General features: G+C 50.5%; 2 protein-coding genes across 2 annotated transcripts in view; one reads left to right on the top strand and one right to left on the bottom strand.

Moving 5' to 3' along the window:
* DNAI1 (dynein axonemal intermediate chain 1) overlaps nt 1-19,307 on the top strand; it is a 136,160-nt gene extending 116,853 nt beyond the window's left edge. The window contains exon 20 of the mRNA XM_041461843.1: nt 19,106-19,307. Coding sequence (XP_041317777.1) covers nt 19,106-19,210 — 105 coding nt within the window. The 3' untranslated portion in view covers nt 19,211-19,307. The remainder of the gene's footprint in view (nt 1-19,105) is intronic.
* Nucleotides 19,308-20,358: 1,051 nt separating this feature from the next.
* On the bottom strand, nt 20,359-22,737 carry ENHO (energy homeostasis associated). The gene is made up of 2 exons (XM_041461833.1): nt 22,668-22,737; nt 20,359-22,068 (listed from the first exon to the last, which is right to left on the bottom strand). The coding sequence occupies exon 2, from the start codon at nt 21,766-21,768 to the stop codon at nt 21,583-21,585; it is 186 nt and encodes a 61-aa protein (XP_041317767.1). The 5' UTR covers nt 21,769-22,068; nt 22,668-22,737; the 3' UTR covers nt 20,359-21,582.
* Nucleotides 22,738-22,746: the final 9 nt, after the last annotated feature.

Genomic DNA, 22,746 nt, shown 5'->3' with positions numbered 1-22,746 from the left:
GTAGTGTTTTGAGCACCTAAGGACTCACTCAGCGGGGATGGAGAACAGGACACTGGTCTTCATTTGCAAGATCCTTTCCCATCATGTTTTTACCTGGCCTCACAGAATCCAGTAATTCCCCAAAGCTTGGAGAAGGTGGGCTTTTACTCTTCTTGGAGCTCTACAAGGAGAATGGATACAAATTGAGATGGGAAATTTAGGTTAGATATTTGGAAGAACTCTTTTCCTGTGAGATTGGTTAGACCACAGGACAGGCTGCACAGGGAGGCTGTGGATACCACAATCCAGGCAGTGTTCAAGGCCAGGTTGGATAATGCCTTGAGCAGCCCAGTCTAGTGGGATGTGTGCTTGCCCATGGTAGGCTGGGGGTTGGCACTGAATGGTCTTTGAGGTCCTTTCCAACCCCTTAAGGCTCCGTGATTCTGTGATACCTTGTCCCTGGGCATTGACTGGGAGCTCTAGGACAGTGTTCCTCATTGTAGAGCCTGGTGGTATTTGCTACAGTGACAAATGCAGAAAATTTGTCATGACATGGAATAGGAAGAAATGCAGCTATGAGGGCCAAAGGAACAGCTTGATATCTGGCACATTCCTGTAACTCCTCCTGAGCCTTTGCCAGAGCCTGACACAGCCTTCTCCGAACAGCCGGCCTGGGCTGGAAAGGGCTGAGGCTGCCTGTGGAGACACAGAGGGCAGCTCCCTGCCTGGGAGATTGTGTCTGTGCCATTGTCAAACACATCCCAAATGCACTGCTGTAAAAAGCCCTTCGCTTGCAGACTTCACCTGTGGGTTTTGTGACTCTGGGTGCATCCATCTGAAGCCCGTCATGCCCCGGCACGCCCCGATCAAAACCATTGTCCTGCTTCCAGCCCTTCCTGAGCCTCTCCCCAGCTCATGCTTGTGCCTCCTACCAGCCTCCTCCAAAAGAAAAATGGAGACACCTACACCTGCAGGCAGGGCAAATAAATGTCCCTTGCACAAATTGGTTTGATGGGGTCAATGCAGAATTGTTTAAATGAGAGAAGGGAAGGGATCGCTGATGAATAAAATGTCTCACTGCTCACAGAGATGGAACTGACGCAAGAGGATTATTTTTATCCTGTAGAGAAAAGGAAAGCCCTGTGAAGCAGAGGAGAAGAGGGTCTGACTTACAGTCCCACTGGCTGTGTGAGATGCAGTGATGGCTACAATCGAAGCAGCTCCGAGGTTCTCCTGGAGGGAAACTGTTATGCTCCAATTCACTGACTGATTTTGTGAGAAGGGATGCCAGGCACCGACTGTGTGAGGCCATCTTAGGGCAAACATCCCCTGGTCTCCTCTACTCCCATGTCTCACCAGGGAGCTGCCAGTGATCCCACTGCTCCCAATCTAAGGTGTGCCTGACCTCCTCACCCCTCATGGGGCCTGGTCAGTGCAGAGACCTGTTCTGCCAGGATGGTGTCATGTTTTCTGACCTCCTACCTGTTGGGTTGAAATCTTGTTGTTATCCCCCAGACCAACCTTCCATGAACTGTGCCCTTGCTGCACCATGTCCTGTGGTTGCTACCCTCCCCAGCAAAAAGAGATCCTTTCACATGCCTGCCCATGATGCTTCCATTCCTTTGCAGTGGCAGAGCTGGCTGTTTTACTGTTTCACAGGAGTACCAGGTCCCATCCAGGTGATTATTCCTCTAACTCCAACACTGATGGCAGAACAGTCCATTTGTGCTGGGGATTGTCCCTGCTCGATCGCAGTATCTTGCATTTGTCCTTGCTAATTCACATGCAGGTTTTCCAGAGCATATCTCTGGTCCAGCAAAGTAATTTCAAGTTCCAGTCCTGCCTTCCTGGACACCTGCAGCCTTCCCGTCTGTCCCACTATCCAAGCACTAACAAAAACTCTGACCAGATCCCCACCAGGAGCTGTGGGAGCTACACGTATCTCAGTACTGACAGCTCCGGGTGCAAATATTCAGCTGGGTTTTACCGGTTTCTACTCACTTTATGTAGATGTATTGTCTCACTTCAGGATCAGAGTATCTAGGGAGACAATGGCAATTCTTCCCGAGGTCATGGTTAATGACTTCCATGCCTTTCAGTCCACAAGGTGTGTTGTACTGTGCAAAAAGAAATCAGATTGGTGCAGCATGACTTCTTTGGTGCAAATTCATGTTAGTAATGATGCATTTCAGGCACTTATAGGTTGTTGACTTGTTCCATTCGTCTTCTGAAAAGTGAAATTAAACTGAATGGTTTTATTTTCAGGGTAGTTGCTGCATTTACCTTTTTCAGCTTCCTGATCCCTATCATCTCCTGAAATTCCCCCAGGAAATGGATCAGATTAAGGCTGTTAGGTTGATCAGGTGTAGTAACTGCTGTCCTTCCCAGGAGGCTGGGGCTGTTGTGGTCAGGATGGTCTCAAACAGTAATCAAAACAAAGTATGTGGGTACAGATAGCATCTTCTATTACGCAAATAAGTAGTCCTGGGAAGAAAAGAGAAGTGCTTTTGCCCTAAAGGTGGTATTTTATTCTCCAGATATGTATTATTTGAGTTAATAAAAGTCATTGCCTTTCCCTGCAAGCATGTGCTGTCTGGGTACACGCTAACCCTGCTCAACTAGACCAGAAATCTCCCCATGTGGTTACTGGTCTTGGCTCTTATATCCTGAGGAGAGGGGAAAGGATCTTTCCGAGAAGCACAGGAGGGAGCATGAATATCAGCACTGCTCAGTTACTGCTTTCTTATTTTTTTTGCCTCATCTGACTTTTTAATGATTATATAGACTTGCTGTCAGAAGTAAGACATGAAAACAGTCAGACACCAGAATGACCAGAAACAACTTTGCAAATGCAGCTGTGAGACTGGAGGATGCTCATCCCTCTCCAGGATTAGGTTTCCTGCTTTCATCTGCACTGAAGCAACATGCTAAGCCATGGAAATAAACTCAAAGGCTCCCATTTTGTCTGGCCTGGCCAACTGATGGATGTTCAGTGGGAGTGCAAGAAATTAATAATTTTGAGTATTTCATGTCAATAACAACAGCAACAACAAAAAAAGTGTGCCAGGCTTTGCCTCTTGGTTTGACTTTGTGACAGAGCTGAGCAAAAAGCTGATGGATTCAGTTTCAATTAGAACTTCCTGCTCAAGAAGAAAAGCTGTGCTTTAAAACCTGTGCTGTAAAAACACTGCAGCCCAAATGACTCCTGCAATGTGAGGGCTGAAAAAGTTAGGCTGCACAAGTGAAATGGAAGCCCACCGTGACAAACCTCTTCTTGTCTGCTGCCACAAGGCTCCACAAGGCAGGGCTGTGGAGGTGCTGTCTCACTCAGCTCAGCCTCATGGGGTTTTCCAGCCTAAAGCACCAGCAAAAGAGAGGGACGTGGGTCTTGCTTCTGCAGCTGGGAGAGCCTGGGGCAGCTTGAGCCTAAAGTGCAGTGCCCAGGGATGGAAATCCTGACTGGCTGTAGGGTATAAAGACTTGCAGAAGGATCTGCCATCTCTTCTGCAGTGATAGGGAAAACTCCAAGTTGCCTGTGCCTTGCTGTGTGGGGAAATTTTATTCTTGAGAGTGCTTTTACCCTGCTCATAGCCAGGGATGTGCTGCCAGCCATGATTTTTCCAATGCCTGTGTGGTAGGCAAAGTCTTCTGCAATCAGACCAGCATTTCAAGTCAAGGTTAGTCTAAGCTCTGACTTAGAAAAGAACAAGAAAATGGGGCACCACCACTGCCTACCTGCAATGGAAGAAAGAGATGTGGCTTGGCAGAGAGAGCTCCAGGCCTCTGTTCCCTTATCTCTGAAATACTCAGTTGTGGCGGCAGGCTGAGCAGGGGTTAACAAGACAAGGCGACTGGTATCTCAAATCCTTTTCTTTTCTCTACCCTGTCCCTTACCCAGCTTGAAGTAACTGGCAGGGGTTCACTGGAGAGGTACTGCCTTTGTGCCTGTGCTTCACAGCCTGTGCTTTTGGCTTTCTGCAGGCTTTGGTGAAACCCCTGAGTGCACCTCGTCCCTGCCTCTCCCTGAGTGAGTGAGCCCAGGTTTTTGAAAGGCTCATGTGGATTGGGCTGGGAAGTACTGCAGAAATGCCACACATTATGTGATGTGGTTGAAGGACTCAGAGGAAACTGAAAAGCTGGAATTGACCTGTTTCCCCTGCTTCAGAAAGGATTGCTTGTCTATCAACATGAGATCTCTTAAACACCACCACGCTCCCTATACATATAGTACTCCATGGGCTTTCAGCCTTACTTGACAATTGCTCTTTGACTCAGACCTGTGGTAAACCTTTGTCAAGATACTACTTATGCCTCAAAGGATGGTTGAATATGGACTGTCTCTGGAAATAATCACCCTGCTTAAAAGAAGAAGCACTGCAAAACACCTGTGTGGACTCTGTTAAAGAGAGCTGGGACCAGCAGAACTTTAAGTGTAACTAGGAACGGGTCTCTGCACACATCCAGAGTGCACTCTGCAGTGGAGGTGATGGAGTGATTGATTGATTGATTGATTGACCCATTGATTGACTGATTGATGGGAAGTAGAAATGGAAAGTAAGTCTTGAAAGACCAAGATGGTTGACCTAACTTCATAACTTCAAGGAGGTTATCAGGACCTTGCAAGTAAATTAAGCTTTATAACTTATAATTTAAATTGTGTAATTTTGTATATTAATGCAATTATATTCTATATTGTATGCATATATCAAATATTATGTAATATATAATTCTATATAATATCTAAATGTATTTTAACAAAATATAATTTGATTTCATCCTAAAGGCACCTACACAGGGAGGGATTTGCAGTGAAGGAAAGCTCTTTAAAATCAGCAGACAGCGATATAATGGGATTTGGCAGGTGACCAAATTAAACAAGGGCTTGAGCACACCTATTTAGCATGGCACTAGCTTGTCTGCATCCCTCAAACTCCTTCAGGTCAAAACACCTTGTCTTTTAGTGAAAGCTCTGTTTTAGCTCCAGGAAGAGTCATTGTTGTGTTCAGGTTACTGACTGAAGCTGTGTGAATCATAATCATTATTTCTGGGTTTGAAAAGATATAAAATCTACTTCCACTTTTTGATCTTACTGACATGATAGGGGAATTGTCAGGCAGCATTACAGAGAGAGAATCACAGCTTTTACAAAGGGGTAATGACAGCTCAGAACAGGCCACGTAGCTGCATTTACAGACTCCTGAACTCCTCACTTTTGTTGATTATGGCTTGGTTTTTAGCCTGTGTGTTAAATGATCAAACTGCAAGCACTCAGCAACAACAAGGTGCTACAGTAACAGTGGGAATTGACACTAGACCCAAGTTATCGTTTTTTCTGCCACTGATTTAAGCATAGTGGGATAACATCTACTTGTCCTACATGTCTGGGGTTATATAATCTCCCCTCTTATGTCAGCTTTTCAACTTGTGGGTAGGCATGGGGGAAAAAATCCTGTGATGCCAGCTCTCACAGACTCATATTCCAGCTTCCTCCTTGGTCCTGTCACCATCTGCCTCAGGCTTCTGCTCTCCATGGGTTTTCTCCAGAGCTTCCAGGTTGTCATTTTTCTTATTCCTTTTACCCCTTTGACACCAACATTCAAATTGGCGTGTGTAGCTTCCACAGCATCTAGATACTCTGGGAGGAGGGTGCTGGGGAACTGGTTCCCTCTGTGCCCGTGTTCTCCAGGAGCTGGGAATTGAGGGCTGTATTGGTCTGCACTGCTCCTGACGTTATGAGCTATATAAGGCTTAAGAGGACATTTGCTTAGAAATGCTGGCTGCAATAAGAGCATAATAGCAGAGTAGGGTAGAGCTGGAAGACTCATCTTCCAGTTTACACTTGGTGATGGAGAACATCCTGGGATTGCAAAGCCATGGGATCCTTCAGGCTGAAGGTGATGTTGGTATATCTCTAGTCCAGCCTCCAGCTCAGAGCAAGTACAGCCCCGAGATCAGACAAGGTTGCTCAGAGCTTAGACTTCTCTTGAAAAACTCCAAGGCTGGAGATCTCACAGCCACTCTGGAGTCTTGTTCCAATGACTAAGTGTCACAGTGGAGAAAAACTTTCTTATGTCACGTTGAATCTTTCCCTGTTTCAGTTTATGGCTGTTGTGACTCATTTTCATGCTGTGCACTCCTACAAAGTGTCCACTTCTGTCTTAATATCCTGCATTTGGGTACAGGCACGTGTCTGTTAGGTCACCCAGAACTACATCTGCTATAGGCTGGGCAAGCTCAGCACTCTTAGTTCATTGCAAATCCTCCAGCCATCAACAGTCTTGGTAGTCTCTGCTGGACTCAGTCTGGTATATCATCACCTCTGTTCACCCCTTAAACTGCCTTCTGCCTCTCTTTCTGTAGGGGAAAACGTTAGCTGAAAATGAAGGCCTTTCATAGCCTGTTTTTCATCACCAGGGCAGAGAACAGACACGCCAATCCAGCACAGCTGTCATCTCCTTGTCTTATTTCTTTCCTTCCTAGAAAGCTCCTTTCCTTTTTTTCCAGTGACTGAGAACATGACACACAGGACCAGGGACAGGAGGTGTGAAGGGTTCATCCTCTTTGCTTTCTCTCACCTCTCAAAATTTCTTTCATTAACACTCACCTAGTGTTTCTTAATTAGCACCTTCTGGCTTGGAACTGCCTGCCTGTGTTACAGAAAATCCGCTCAAGCTCTTGTCTGTTGTGTGACAGGAAATATCAAACATTTGGGCTGTTTGCTAGACTGACAGCTGCTCTTACACCGTGGGTTACACAGGAGCTGAGTGTTCTCACCCTCAGCCTCTGTAGCCATCCTTGGCTTTACCTGTCCCTCCTGAGGGAACCTTCTGTGGCTCTGCACTTGTCTTCTGGTGCCAAGCCAAATGGCAAGTGTGTGTCTGAGCTAAACCAGGAGTGTGCAGAGAGTGCAGAATTTATGCCAGAAACAGGAAGAGTAACCAGCTGAAAAATCACCACAAAAGAGCAGTTTTCAAAAAAACTGGGAGGAAATCTCAGAGCAGCCTGCAGGTTTATTTGAGAGGTTGGATTGTTGTCCTCACTGGCGTTTCAAATTTCTTATTCATTCCTCAGCTGATCTAGCAGAGTTAATTTATAAAGTCTTGCGAGGACCTGGCAGCATGGAGGTCACAAGGACTTGGAAGGGCTTTGTACCAGATCTCCACATGGGGATACGGACTGAAATTGAGGCAGGGGTTTCAGTGAAGACCTTCCCCAAGTACCAACAACGTCTGCCAGGGCTGGTCTATACTGTGCTTGATTCTGCATGGGTACAGAACATGAATCAAGTTTATGTGGTCCAAGGACTCAGAATTATGCTAATGAGCCCAGTTGAGTCAGTAATCCCATGCCTCCAACAGGACGTGATTTAATCATGGAGTGAGGTGAGAATTTGTCTCATATTATATATGCCACAATAGAATACAAACCCCAGATTGTCATATAGAAAACAATGCCTTTCTTTATGGGTTAAATCATGGATTTCTGGAATAAATCAGCCCTGTTACAGGTTCTGTGCTGCTCTTGCTGGATTGCTGACTCATTTACAGGTGGTTGCTGGGGAATTTAAATTGCAAACAACCATTCATGATGATCCAGACTTCTTAAGGATTTTACAAGCTAGGGAGAAGCTGGCACTCTTTCTCCAGTTACCTTCTTCTCACCTTCAGGACAGTTGCAGCTCTCACCTAAGGATGTTATGCATCTTTACGGCAAATAGGGTGTTAATGCAAGTATAATTACTGTAATTTGGATTTAATTTTCTGAGCACAAGTGCCTCCTTTCTGTCTTCCTTTTATTTCCTGCTTGGTTGCCAGCTGTGAAAACGTCTCTTTCCAGGATTGTTCTTGATGCCAGGCATGCAGCAGTGTAATGTGCTCATCCCCTGCAGGGCTGTGTCTCACCCAGCTCTCAAGTGATGGTGACTCTTCCCTCACAGTGAAGGGAAGAGCTGGATCAGCAAAGGGCCTGGAGAAACCACCATACCTTGGCATTCATGTCTGCATCTCCCAGGATCCACAGGGTTAACTGTTTTGTGGGAGAAGCAGTGGGATATGGGGGATTGAGGCAACATTATTTCTACAAAACAATTGCTTCCACCACTCCTCTAAGCAAGTTTAGGAATCTCCTTTGTGCTTATGGAAAGGAACAACTCTGGTTGTCACCTTGAGCACTCTGAAAACATCACCAAGTTCTTGTTCACTCCTTACTAGTTCTCCCCAGACCTGCAGCCTGACAACACATCTGACTTTCAGGGATTCCCTCGCACCAGGGTGGTACCAGGAGTCAGTGCCTGTGCTCAGCTCAGAATGGAAACAGAGCCTGGGGAGAAGTGACCCCTCCTGAGATGATGATCTGACTGTGCCACTGGAATCTGGAGCCAGAATTGGAATCCAGATGTGATGAGATCTCTGCCACTCCGTCAAGGAGTCACCTCCTTTGCGGGCCCCCAGGAGGAATGGTGGCTGTTTGCCTGGCAGTATTGCCCCAGCCATGTCTGTCTGTCCAGCCCCAGCCATACAAAGAGCGAGGCAAGGATCAGGCCATGTTTGCTGGTGTTTTGAGGCTTTCAGTGACACTACAGTGAGCAGCTTTGTGTGATAGTTCCAGCTGTTAACACAGCACTGCCAAGCCCATCACTAAATCATGTCCTGGAGTGTCAGCATATCTTTTAAATACCTCCAGCACTGGTGACACCACAACTTCCCTGGGCAGCCTCTTCCAGTGCTTGACAAGCATTTTTGGTGAAGAATTTTTCTGTAGTGCACCTATCCACTTAGTGTTAAGGATTGCATTGGTGTTGGTTAACCTCTGTCAACAGGTCCCCTCTTGTCCTTACATCTGCAATTATTTGTCAGATCATTTATTTTGCCATCTTGGCCACTGTTTTGCTGAAACTGCCAGCTGCTGGTTAGCTTTGTTCCATCTTTGGTACTCGTGGGACTTGCTGGGTAATGGAGAGATTACATCGGGAAGTGCTTGCCTTAAGGACCTCGATGACTTCTACGTAATTTTCTTTCTAGCATGCTTCTATTTTGCAATACTTTGTTTCAAAGAATATCCATTAGTTTCAGCAGCCAGCTGAGCAGATGGGTTTCACTGGTCTATGGCTCTGAAGTAATTACATTTCGGTACAGCAGAGACACAGCAGCAAACATGTAAAATTAATTCAGGTGCAGCATCCCAGTCAGTGTCTCAAAGCAAAGAGGTCTTTAGGGAGGCCACTCCTGGCCACACTGAGACTGTGCTGTTGGCAGTGTGGACAATCACTAGAAATATCTCGTTATGGTTTCCACAGATGGTGTTGGATTGGCTTTTCCCATGGCCAGTTCCTTCTTCAAAAATGTATTAGTATCAGAGAGACTGATTACTGCTCACATCTCTCTCTCCTGCTTCTGTTATAATTAAAACAGCAATATATGCATGAAGCAATTAGATTTTAATAATACTTTTCTAAACAGGATGTCAGGGAGCTTAGTACAAAGACTTGGGCTGGAGCCAGATCAGAGTCTTAAGACTGGATTGTTGTTAAAATTGGCTGCCTCCTGCTTGAACAGCTTACACGAACACAGACTCTAGATTTGCTTTTTATTCAGAGTGTGCCTCATCTTTGTCTCCACACAGGACCCAGAACACCCCCTGTTCCTGGGTGGCAGGGTCAGAGTGAGGCATGGGTAGGGACACATCACCAGAGCACATGGTAATCTGTGTCTGCTGGTGGGACAGGAGCATCCCCAGCTCCAGCCCTGCTGCCATCCCCGTCACTGCATGCCAGGGAGCCCACACCCTGGTCCATCCTGGGTTCCTTCCTGCAGAGCAGCTTTTGACCAGGTCAGGCCATATCAGCACACTGCTGGCAGTGTCTCCCAGAAGGAAATGAGTGAGTGCTTCTGTGTGTGCCTGTGCCCCAGAGGAGCACTCCCTGAGCTGCCTCCCAGCATGTTGCTGGAATTCTCCTACACTGTTTTATCCTGTCTGCTTCTGTCTGATATGAGTGCTTGGGCCCTGCATTTGCAGTCAGATGAGCAGGAATCCTGTTCTCTGCACAGCCCTTGCTCAGACCCGTATGGACAGTCCAGTGCAGCTGGGTCAGTGAGCATGGATGGGGCGCAACCTCAGCATCCCTGCAGGGTGTGTGGCCTCAGAGGGCAGACATCTCAACAGGCAGCAAAAATCATCCTGCATGGAGCAGCACTATGCCAAGCCCACTCCAGGAGAGGATTGACACCAGCAACCCTCAGGAGCTCCCAGGGCAAAGCAGCGCTGTGGTGGGATACAGCTGGGCCCTGTCTGTCTGTGGGGCAGGAAGGGATTTCTCAGCTGCCATGACTGTGTAAAATCCCAGGGAAGAACAACGGCTCTAGCTGCAGGATTTCCTGTGCTTGTCCTGCGTCCAGCTCCTCGCTGACCTCTTTTAAGCCCTGATTTGCATGCTGCAGCATCACTCAGTCGTGGCTGATGTGATTTAGCGTGACGTCCCACGCTGTCCAGGCTAACAGTGTATCTGGTTCCCAGGCCTGGGAGTGTTTGTGTGGCATTTGCCATTTGCCTGGCGGTTTCCTGTGCAGCAGGTGGAGAGAAGCTGTGCAAGTCATTTAATCTGTGGCAAATGGGGAGACTCAGTCTGAAATAAACAGGATGCACTTTAGTGAGGATGGAGGCAAACAGAAGGAGAGGGAAAGGAGGTTGGAATAACTGGCTGAGGAGGTGAACAGAGAAAGGTCTCACTTACCTGAGCAGAGAGCTCAGGCAGCAGAGGAGTGAGCAGGAAACATGATCTGACCCTGTTGCACTGCTCTGCTCCAGTTTTGGGTACTGGGGTTAAGGGTCATGAGGAGCAGGAGAGCAGCAAGGGCAGTACAGCCAGCTGAGAGGCTGGAAACAGGGAGATGAGAGAGATGAGCACTCCCAAAGAGATCCTGGGCTGGCAGGGTAAGGAAGGCAGTGCTCTGAGGTAACAAGACAGCAGGAAAAGACTTAGGGAGAAGATTTCAGTGGGCGTAAGAGGGACATGCTGACAGATGTCTCCAAGAATGGGTTGGCAGCACCATTCCTGAAGAGTTTCAAAAGAAATGGCTGTGCAGGTGTTGGGAGCAGAGTGGGACAATCCACTGTGTGGGGCCTCTTGTGCTGGGCACCCCAAGGACTGGACAAGCATCTGTCAGAAGCAATGTAAGAGTAGCTGCTCCCACCATGGACAAGAGTGTACTAGTGAACTAACCCCTCCTAGCTCTGCCTCGGGTTACTCTGTGATTTAAATGAAAAATACACAAGGAGAATGCATTGTTGGGATGACAAAATTGTTCACATGGCTGAAATATCTAGTGCAATTTCTGAAGCATCCCTGAGTTCAGTCATGGAGAGCGGGGAAGAGAAAGAGAGGAATGTGCCTTGACATTAAATTGCAGACTGAGTTTTTTCATAAGCAGAAGAGTATCAGTCATAATACATCTTTCATGCCATTGGCATTTAATGTTATTACATATGAGGCTTCTTTGAGCAAGGACATTTATTTTTACTTCTAATAATAACAAAATCCAGTTTCCCATATACTTACATTTATCCAAAATGAAGTATATTCACATGCTCCCATGTAAGTAGCAACCAAGAATATATTTCCTATACAAATACTTTTATGAACTGTATTTAAAAAAATTAAAGAAGGTGCTGTGCTAAAAGAAAAACAGCAGCTGGACTTTCTTAAGGCAGTTAAAAGAGGATCAAGGTGGATATGTATGTGTTAACAATGGTGGCCAGAGAAAAAAGCATTGAAAAAATTCCAGCTTTTTAAAATATACTGTTCATACAGCTGCAAATGTTCTCTCATGAGATGCTGTGCTCTGTGATATAACAGCACCACCCAAGAGTTGCAGGAGCTGCGTATTCACATTCGTGTTTGATTGCTTTTATTAAACTCTAATCCGTAACAGCTTACTGAGCTGGCATGCCAAAATGCTAAAGTAAAGCTGAAGTAATAAAAATTTAAAAAAGAAAGAAAGAAAGAAAGAGATGCTGAGAGATAAGGAAATGTTGCTGGGAGGCTGACTGTGCTGCCTGGCAGGAATCAAGGGCTGCAGCTTAAGAATGCTGGAGTCACTGCACTCTGCAGGGCATATCCTTGATTTTATGCCTCTGGATGGGTTTGATGTACGTGCCTGTGGGTGCTGTGTGTGCCCAAGCCTTTCACATCAGGTTTGCCAGCCCAAGTGAAGAGGTGCTGCAGATGTGGCCCCTCACGGCAGGTGCAAGAATTAGGGAAGCCTGCTCAGCTTTTGGATTGCCTAGGTTACACTGAGGTTTGGTGTCTGGGTGTCACTGGAATTTCAGCAATATTTGAAGTCAAGCTAGAACACAAAGTATTGCCTGTCTCGTGGGTTTTATGGACAATCTCAATTAAAATCCCTTTCTCATTTCCTTCCTCCCTGCTGCTTGTGTCTGAGAGATCCCACAGCTAAAACACTGGGCACTAATGCTCCCACCAGCCTTTGCATCCCATTATAACACCTGGCATGTAGACAGGCTTTGAGTATTGGGGCTTCACAAAACGTTAAAAGCTACTTGAAATAATTTATCCCATCTTGATGAGCCAAATGGCACTGCAGAAAATCTGAATCCAGGAGGGCTGGATGCAGGGTTTGAGTGGGTGATGCACTGCCTGTCCCCACAGTGAGGTGAAGGAAAGGGCGTCCCATTCCCTCTGTCCTTATCCAAATGATGTTTGCACCACCAGGACTCCCTGGGCTTGAGGAAAAAGCTTTTAGAGGTTTTATTCCACTCTCACTCCTTCAGGAAGTCTCAGTGTGCCAGGACAGGGTAATTGCCTTGCACAATGAGCACACAATGGTTTTTCTCGGTGCTTAGTACAAGTCACTTAAGTGATACAACTGAAAATCTTTTCCATGTACCTTGTGAAGAGTTTTTTTTTTGTTTGTTTTTGTTTTGTTTTGTTTTGTTTTGTTTTGTTTTGTTTTGTTTTTTTCTCACCAGGCTGTTCTATTCAAATAGAGTCTATAGATGTTGGCTCATCTCAGTGACTGAGGCTGATGAGACCCAAAAGAAAGCTGTTCTTCATCTCACACACCCAGAGCTCACAGTTAGAGTTTAGCCAAATTGTCCTCAAGGCTGACAAAACACAGTGTGACCTCTTGGGACCCTGTTGCTGATGTTTCCTAGTCACAGCATCTGTGCAGGGCAGAGTTAATGGTATAGGCTCATTTCAGACCCATAATGTCTTAAGATGACTTTAAAATTTATCCTTCTTTTTAAAGCTTTCGTGAACTGTGGGTCAACATCCCTCTTTTGAACTTGTGTCAGACAATGGAAAAGATAGAAGACCAAGAGTTTTAAATGGTTTTGGTGGGTTTCTGCAGCTGGTACGGGGATAAATTTGGAAGGAGGTAACAAATCACTGTAATGCCCTGTTCAGAGGAGCTGTGGGGACTGCCATGAGACAAGTCTGCTCTCAGCTTGGCCTTGTTCACTGAAGTTTTCATGCTAAATGTGGTCTTTTTATAGCTAAATTTAGGTGCCTAAATTAGTGGTCTGTAAGAGACATTGCTCGAGGCTCTGGAGTTAGCAAGAATAGGGAAGTTCTGCAGGGAACAGCTCCTGCTGTGTGCACAATTTCTGCTTGGCCAGAGGACACTGCAGTGGGGTGAGCAAGTCCCAGCCAGCCCCTGGCAGAGCAGACACAGAGCACTGAGGATGCACAGGCTGTGCTCCCTGATGGCCATGGATTTGACCAGGCTGTTGGCTCCCTGCTGCTGCTGCAGAGCCCATCCATTCCATCAGGCATCCCCTCCCCTCTCCCATGGCTGTTTGTGAACAGGCCAGCTCTGTGGTGTGCTGTGGGCAGCTACCCACTATTTAGGGACAAGTGACCCCTGCCCACATGCCCTGCCCAATTCCTTCTGGTTCATTTCCAGTGACAATCCCATCCGCTTCCAGGTCTGATCCAATTTTGTTTGCACTTCCTGCCTGCTGGATGTCCTGACCTTTGTTCCCATGCCTTTCCTGGCAGATGTGTGCTGCTCAGCCACAGGCTGGTCCTAGCACTGTGACCCAATTTAAATGGTGACTTCCAAAAAAGCAAAGGCAGCCAGCTGGGGCCCTGAGACCCTCGTGCCCTGCTATGCTTTGGCATGGCCAGTGCAGATTCCAGGCCAAATCTCTGAGTCAGGATGTGACCTTGAGCAACGTGGGGGTGCTTGCCCTGAACTGCACAGGCTGTACCTGAAGCTGGTGGTAAGAGCATCCTTGAGGCCAGTGATCCTCTGTGGCTGCTGTCACCTGCATGACCCAGCCATCCCCTGCAAAATTGTTTCATTCCCTGCAAAAACGTTTACTGTGTCATTTATTTCCAAACAGTAGTGGAATTAGACTAAATCCTTATCTCCAGTCTGTCAGCTAATCCTTCCTTGGGCCAGGAGCGATGCTGTCAGATCAGGCTGTGAGTGTACCTCACAGCTTTCTGTGGTTGAAAAGCATGTTGCAGTTGCATGTAAATGGACTTCTTGAGAGCCCAGAAGTGGTCCTGGCACAGACATCATCCCCAGCTCAGCACAACTCCAGCTTCACTTGGCAGCACTAACAACAGGGTTACACTAGGACCATGATGAGGTAGATCTGGAAGGCTTCAGGGCTGCAGCTCTTATCATATTCCTGTTGATCCCATTAATGTTTGGTTAGTAGCCCAGGAAGATGATGAGGAAAATTTTTCTGTGTTCATGAAGAAGTTTGGCTTTCCTTGGTCTTCCTAACAGAAATGCTCCAGGGAAGCTTCATCTTTGCTTTCATTCATTGAGTTCACCAGGCCAGCCACTAGTGTGTTTTGGTAATGGAGGAGCCCTTACCCTGAAACTGTCACCTTAACCTGAGCAGAAGGAACAAGAAAAGACCTTCTCCCAAAGAAATACACCTCTGAACAGCTGGCAGGCTGTGTGCCCCTTCCCACTGAGGATAATAATAAGCAGTTTTAGGTGTCTTCTTGAGGCTTCTCACCCCTTCAGAACAACTCTGTAAAAGCTTAAACCCTTGTGCTTGGGAGGCCAGTTCTTAGGTCACTGGGCTGCTTTATAAAATGTCTAGATCCTGTTCCAGCATGACTGTATCCAGCAGTCCCATCGAGTAAGGAATGACATCAGTGTCGTGACAGCAGCAGGGCAGAGACAGGCCTGTGCCCCTTGGCCAAGGCTCAGCAGGGTAAAGGGTCACCTCTGCTCCCAAGGAAGTCGTGGGGACTTTCCTGACTATGCTCATGTCAGCGTGGTTGACTTCCTTGCTGCTTTAAAACATAAACATGTTTGGCCTTGTTTAATCAAAACTTTGGAGCAGATGTTTCATGATTATCCCACAAATGGGAAAAAGACATGGAAGCTGAGAAGTGCCAGCATCACAGCTTTTATGGGAGCATTTTATTAACTCAGTGGCATACTGTTCAACTAGGGAATGAAGGCATTAGCCAAGACTCCAGTTTAAATTAGTCCCTTAACCTGAATGCAGAGTTCAGCATGTGCCAGCACGGGGATGGGTGGGGCTGAGGTTCCTAAGGTCAAGGGATCTTCAAGCAGCCAGTCCTCATCCTCATCTTTGTCCTTGTTCTCACTCCACCCGTCTTCTTGAGACTTCACCTCATTCATCTGTCCCCTCCTGCTTCAATTCCAGTGCCAGTACTCACCCTGGGGCTGAGAGGACCATCAAGGGTCCTGCACACTGCCTGTAAGCCTGAGCCCCTTGCCCTTTGCCTCAGTTTCCCTGCTTGACAAGCCAGGGAAGACCCCAGACATGAGGTAAAGGGAGTGTAAGGGCCATGAGAAACCTGGCAACAAATATAGCAGCATGGACACAAACAGGGAGTCTCTTCCCCATCTCTCCTCCCTGAGGTCACGTTCTGTAAGCAGGGCAGAGTCCATCCCTACAGAGTACCATTCCTGGCCCTGTCGTGAGCTTTCCTGCCGTGTCCCCCATCACCCTTTCAACAGGAATATTTTGATCTCCAGTTGGAAGCAGTTAACAGTAAAATCAATGCAAATGCTGCTGTGAGCAGCTCCAATACCCATTCCATGGGCTGCTCAGGGACAGACCTCCCATGTAATCTCAGCTCTGCATCTAACAGCTTCATGGGGAAGACTGATCTGCCCTGACTCACTCTCAGCTCCTGATGAGCCCTATGGATGTAGTGTGAGCGGGGATGTAGGTGGAGGACAGGCTCAGCTACACACATGGTGGCAGAGCCCCACGAGTGCCCTCTCCACACCTGGCTGTGGCACCTGCTGGAGGCAGAGCCTTTCGGCAGCCACTCGTGGAAGTGACACTTCCCCGCCTCGTGTGTGCCCTGGGACATCACGATAGCTCTGCTCCAAGAAGGACTGCTCCTCAGAGGTCTGATGCAGCCAGAGTCCCTGGATTTGAGGGAAGCTGCCACGTGCATCCAAGCAGATCCCACAGTGCTGTGCTGGTGCCATCAGCGGCCTAGCCAGCTCGCAAGCACAAGTGCCCTGGGAGAAGCAGATGACAGAATAAAGGGAAACTTTCCATTCCAGTGCCCCCAAAAGGACATTATAATTTCCATTCCCTGTGTCATCTCGCTTGCTTGGTTATGTGGCGTTAAATTAGGGCTCTGGTTCAGCTACGGCTCATTACAGACTTGCGTGTGGCTTTGTTACAACGTGCTCAGAAGCACCAAAGGAGCTGAGCCAGTGTGAAAGTCAAAGTTTTAGGGACAGTTTGGTGACCAGGAGCTGAACCTTGCCTGAGGCTGGTGAGTTCAGCAAGGCTTAGACACAGTTACCATGGGCCTGCAGGACATCAGTCAGGGTTTCTTCCTGACCCTGCCAGTAGAGAGATGAAAGGGCTTGGGATGGAGAAGGATTGGTGGGAGGTGGCTTCTGCATCTTCTCTGCCCATTTGAGCAAAGCAGGTGCCTCTTTTGCCTGTCCCGAGGACCCTTGTCTGGTGCTGTATGTGACACAGAGAGCCAAAGGGAGGAGTTTGAACTCTGTCAGCAAAACAGCTTTTCTGCAGAAATAGCTAAGTCCTGAAATACCTCAAGCAGCTGTATTTATCCCAAGGCTCTCACTCAGAGAGATGCTCTACTGTGGTGTGGGCCATTATTACAAACATCGCCCGCAGTGCCCAGACCAGAGCCACAAAGGGTGCTGCTCACCTGTTGGCATTAATACAAACCAGCACTGTCCCACCATGCACACGATGGACTCCGTAAATAAAAGAACCTGGGCTCATCCCAGTGCTCAGAGCAGCAGTGGGGCTTTCTTCTTGCAGGCAGAGGGGTTTCCAAATATCCCCATCCCCATCCTCCCCCAGGACTGCTTTCATCTCAGCAGTGTGCTCCGGCAGCTTAGGAAGCCTCTGTTCCATGGAGGTTGTGCTGGGCTGGGAGGAGGGAGGACACAGGGATTCCCCGGGGACTTTCCCCTTGTCATCACTCAGCAATGCCCACGTTTGCTAGAGGAAGCTGGTGAGACCCGTGCGGGCTAACAGCTCTCCCTAGAGAGCTGGCATTGTTGTGCGCTGGCATTCCCGAGCGCTGAAGGGAAGGTGTGTGTTTGTAATTGCTGCACCCGCGGCCATCAGCGGGGCTGATTCCGCGGGAGGAGAATTGATCTGTTCTAAGTGGGGAGAGAGGAAAGCTGGCAGTCTCCTTCTTCCGATGCTGAGTGCTGCTCCTCTGGCCTTCTGAGAGCACGGAGAGCAGAGGCTGGGCTTTGGGGATGCCAAGAAGAGCCATACAGCAGCTTCCTGCAGGCTGCCTTGGAGCCTGGTCAGGGATGCTCCTTTCCCTTTGCTCTGCTGCAGTGTAGGAGGCCCGCTGCCACCTCTCCTGAGCCCACCTGCCAGACTGTGCCAACCCTCCTGCTCACCTGGGCTTGGCAGCTGCTTTCTGGGGTGCCCAGAGCCATGCTGCACACAGAAGAGCTCCCCAGCCACAAAGCAGGGGTGTCCCACCAAATCCAGAGGCAAGGCGAGATCCAGCAGGCTGGCAAAGGGGAAGGCTGTGACTGAAAGGCAACAACACTTCATGATGGAAGTGGTGACTGTTTGGAGAAATCCCATGGTGTAGATGCTCAGCTGCCGGAGGGCTTGGTGGGCTCAGTGTGGCTTGGAAAATTCCTCTGCTGCAGCTGTGTCTTACATGATGTGAACCTGGAGAGCCTAAGCCCAGTTAATCACTTTCCCAAAGTGCCAGAACTCTGTTGAGAACAATGCTGCAGCCCACAGCCCAGCAGAAACATGTTCTGCACAAAGCACTGAGTGGAATTTGTGCCTTCAGCAGGGACATCGTCGTCTGCCAGGCCTGGAAAGCTCTTGCTGCTCCCAGACAAGTGAGGGCTGAGCTGGGCAGAGCTCTTTCCCTTGTGCTATGTGATTTTTCTCAAGATGCTGGTAGTTTGCTTTAGCACTCAGGCAGAGAGCCCCTGGGATGCTTGGGACAGGTGCTAGAGGAATGTGGGAAATGCTTGTCCTCCTTGCCCATGCTGAGGTGTGCATCAGGGTTGGCACAGACTTGTGTCCAGGCACTGAGAGCCTCAGTGAAGAGTTAACAGCACACCTGGGACCCTGACTCACTTCTCCCCACCAGGTTAGGGGCTCTCAGCACCCAGCTGCTCTTCTTGGAAAAGCCATTTGGGTGCAAAAGGGATGATCCCTGCTCCTCTGGCTGCCTCTGCCCAGGAGCGCCTGCACAGGATGTGCATGCTGAGGCTGTTTTGGGGAGGTCTGGAGATCTGCACTGCTGTCACTGCCCTAGCAGTCTTGCATACCTGGCACCACTTGGGGGTATAGCTTAGAGGGTGGTCCAGTCCCATGGGCTAAGAAGGTCTAGGGAGAGGCAGAAAAGGCTTTGAGTCACTGTGGATCAATAGATCCACTATCATTCCCATCCAAGCACTTCATTAGTGTCCTTTCCCAGCTCATAGGAGCTTTCACACATTTCTCATGGCACCTTGGGCTTGAAATATGAGGATAAGCAGGTGCATCCCCCTGTGGATCAGCCTCCAGTGAGGGGTGAGAGCTCAAACATAGCACTCCAGCAGCCCTCCCTGTGTTGGACCCATCCTCATCCCTGCTTTCCTCTGTGCTCACAGTTCTGTCCTGCTTGGTCTCTTTGCAGGAGAAGAAAGGCCAGGAGGTGAAGAAAGGTCCCGAGGTGGAAATAGCAAAACTGGAGAAGCTGCTTAGCCTGGTGAGACAGCCAGGGAGCAAGGAAGAGCAGTGAGGGGGGAACGATGACTCTGTGGGCAGCCTCTGGCCAAACAAACTCGGCTTTGATCGGTGGCTGCTTGGCATGCAAGCCACGGGCCCCTGCTGCCCACTTTTTGCACAGCAGGAACACTTTTCCTCTATGCCCGGACAAATAAACCGAGGTGCTGAGAGAGCTGTGGTATGCAGTCATGTCTGGGTTAGGCAAATCTCACCATGCCTGGCCCCCCAGAGCCACAAGGCCCTCGGCTTTCCCATGCCTTGATTGGGCTCGCACCAGATGAGAGTCCTATGGAGGGCAGCAGGGGGCCTAGGAAAACTTCAGGGCTGCAGCTTCATGGCAGCCAGCCCCACTGCGTGAGTGGTGGCCAGAGAGACTGAGCTCCGAGCTGCAGACCCCCCCAGGCATTTGTGCAAGTCAAATGGAATGGCGCGCCTGGATTTTGGGGCATCAGCCTAAGCCAGAGGGTGCCTGGAAACCGGGCCTGGTGCCCCTGGACTGTGAGAGAGAAACGTTCCATGCCTCCAGACAGCACATGGCAGCAGCTGCCAGCCACCAGCTGTGGGAGGCTCACAGCTCCCCTCTCCCCAGGGGCCTCAGCACGGGGCTGGAGTGCCTGTGGAGCTGCTGGGCAGCGGGGTTTGCAGAGCCTCCCACCACTCTGTGTGCAGCAGAGGATTACCTGCTGCGTGGCTGCGGTGGCAGCAGGAGCAGCAGTGGCCTCACAGCATGCTGATGAGCGGCGGCTGTCACCACCAGATCTTTGTGCACAGCTCCCAGGCCCGGGGACCAAAGCCACCAGACAGGTGTGGTGGCAGGTGTCCTCCATATGCTCAGCTGGCCTGTCTCCCACAAACATCCTTGGAAAGTACAGCCACAGCTTGGAAACTCTCTGTGCCTCTGGCACAAAGGTTGGGGAATGCTCCCTGCTGACTCCCACATGCCCCAGGCAGGCAGGCAGGAAATACCCAGTCAGGTTTCATCCAGCATTTAAAAGCCACAGACAGGTGTGGACATGAGCCCTTCCTTATCAGCATCCCTGAGCAAACCACCCACAATCCTCTGGAGCCCCAGGACAGCCGCTCCTCAGACCTCCAGGATGGCAGGACATTCCACCTCCCCCCGAATTTTCCAGGCACTGGGTAGAGCTCAGAGACACAACGTGGGTCCTACAATCCGTTTATTAGTCTAGTAAAAACAAGGCTGCAAAGGGATGTGTTTGCTACACCTGACACGGGGAGGAGCCTCAGGCTCTGCCAGGCCTGGCCAAGCCTCTGCAGGAACCCTGACTGGCATCCCTCCCACCCCACCCTTCTGTCCCCTTATTGCAGTGGCTGTGCCAGCGGTGACTGTGGCTATTGCTCAGCTCTAGGAAAGGCAAGGCAGAGCCCTCCAAAACCCACACCACCCACTGTCAGGGCAGGGGATGCAGCTGTCAGGCTTGCAGACAAGCCAGATGACAGCATCCCTCCCCACAGAGCCACTGTGATCCCCAGGGAACAGGCAGGGTCAAAGAACCTTCAAAGCTATTTGTCCAGGCACCCTCATCTCCCCAGGAAAAAGCCACACCAGGCTGCTCTCAGCGGGATTTGGGATGCCTGCAAGAGCACGTCTGCTGCTCACAGGCAGGGTGAAACCACGGCTGACCTCGGCTGGGAGCAGGCAGGGGGGAGGGCAGGGACACGCACCCAGCGAGGAGGAGGAGGAGGGTGGTTTGCCTAGCAGCGTTGGTGCTAATGCTGGAGGGGACTGACAGACAGGCTGGGGATGATCAGGCAGACCATGCAGGCCCTCTTGTGCCTCATTAAACCTGCTGCTCAGGCAGGCATCTCCCAGATGCCCACCTGAGGCTGAGGGCACACGGCACCCCGGGCCACCCCCAAGCATCTGGACTGGCAAGACCCTGCTTTGCCAGGAGGGCTGGGGCTGCTCAGGTTTCCCTGGGTACACCCTGCCATGGAGCAGCCAGCCTGCACTTGTGCCAGCCCTGCTGCCTCCCCTCTCCAGGTGCCCAGCCAGCTTTGCTCAGGTCTGTGACCTTGTTGCCCAGGCCATGAGCGCCAGAGAAGAGCCCACAACCCTCTTCCCAAATGAGGGGTGCACTTGAAGGCAGAGCTCCTGCTGTGCTCACTGGCTGCTGGGACAGGCATAAGTGTCCCTGTAGCATATCCCCATCAGCTGTCTCTCTATCCCCATCATCACTGTGGGCACTCGCAGGAACTTCACACACCAAAGCCACAAAGGCAAAGGGCTGTGCCCCCTGTGACAGCCCCTGCAAGCTTTCCCCTCAGGGTGTCCCCTCAGCTTTCATTGTGCCTGGTCCAGCACTCGAGTCGCAGCACAGGCATCCAGTCTGGCACAGCCGGATACCCCAGTTCCCAGGCAGATCAGGGCTGCAGCAGGTACTTCTCTTCATTCCTCGACTCATCCACATCAGAAGCCGGGGTCTTCTTGGGACATGAGGGGGTCCTGCAGGCTTTGCAGAGGATGAGGAAGAGGATGAGGATGAGCAACGCAATGACACAGTTAAAAGAAATTGCCACGATCGCTCCGGTGGAGAGAGCAGCTGCCATGGCCACAGTCCCGCAGGAATCGGCAGGGCCCACAGCCCGGGCTCACGCTTGGGATGCCAGGGCAGTGACTGAGCGTGCAGCCTCCACCTGCCGGCATTGGCAGGGGACAAAGGGGACGGCCGTGGTGCTGGCGGTGGGATGGGGATGGGGCCAGGCTGGCAGCAGGACAGTGTCACCCCGTCACTTCGGCCGCCCACAGCTGTGTCCCAGGCTGCACCACACCACAGGGAAGCTTTCTCTCGGCTTCCCCTCCTCCGACAGGGCAGTGAGGACAGAGGGATCACTTTCTCCCTCCAGCACCTGGAAGAGAGAAAGTCGCAGTCACGGCGGGCATGAAGGGACAGGCTCCGGGAGCCCCTCAGGGCAGGCTGTGGGGCGCCAGGGCACAGCTGGCAGGGCCCACTGGGGCTCCGCTAGAGTTCGAAACCTGCAGCGGCTCCCAGGTCAGATGCTGTTTGGGGGACATTTCCAGCACCCCTTTCCAGCCTTGGCTCTGCCCCTCACGCCCCGCCTGGGCCACCAAGCTGGAGGTGTCCCCAGTGCGAGACCCGTCGCCTCATCGCGGCCCACACGCTCCTTCCCGTGCACTCCCGGGTGACTCCGGACAGCCCTGGCCCCGCTCCGGTCCCCTCTCCATCCTCCAACTCCTCTTCCTGCCGGCGGGACGCCGCTGCGAGGTCCCGCACGCAGAAGGGGGCCGGGGCGGGGGCAGCAGGTGGGCAGGGCAGCCGCCGTTGTGCTTTTAACGGGGTCGGGCAGAGCCCCGGCTGCGGCTCTGACCCCCGGGGCCTCTGACCCCCGCCCGCCGCGGAACGGGACAACCACGGAGCCCCCGGAACCCGACGGCAACAGGTCCCACCAACTCCGCCCTCCCGCCGCGGAGCCCCGGCGTTACCCACCTGCCTCCACTTCTCCCCCGGGGTCGGACCCCGGTGCCGGCGGGAGGGCGGGCGGCGCTGCGGGGGCCGGGGCCCCGCT

Source organism: Pyrgilauda ruficollis, unplaced genomic scaffold (genome assembly GCF_017590135.1).
Source record: "Pyrgilauda ruficollis isolate IOZ18807 unplaced genomic scaffold, ASM1759013v1 scaffold155, whole genome shotgun sequence".
NCBI lineage: Eukaryota > Metazoa > Chordata > Aves > Passeriformes > Passeridae > Pyrgilauda > Pyrgilauda ruficollis.
This window is presented reverse-complemented; position numbering and strand designations above follow the sequence as displayed.

Coding starts and splice junctions, on each gene's coding strand:
- ENHO (XM_041461833.1), bottom strand. CDS start 21,768: ATGGCAGCTGCTCTCTCCACCGGAGCGATCGTGGCAATTTCTTTTAAC.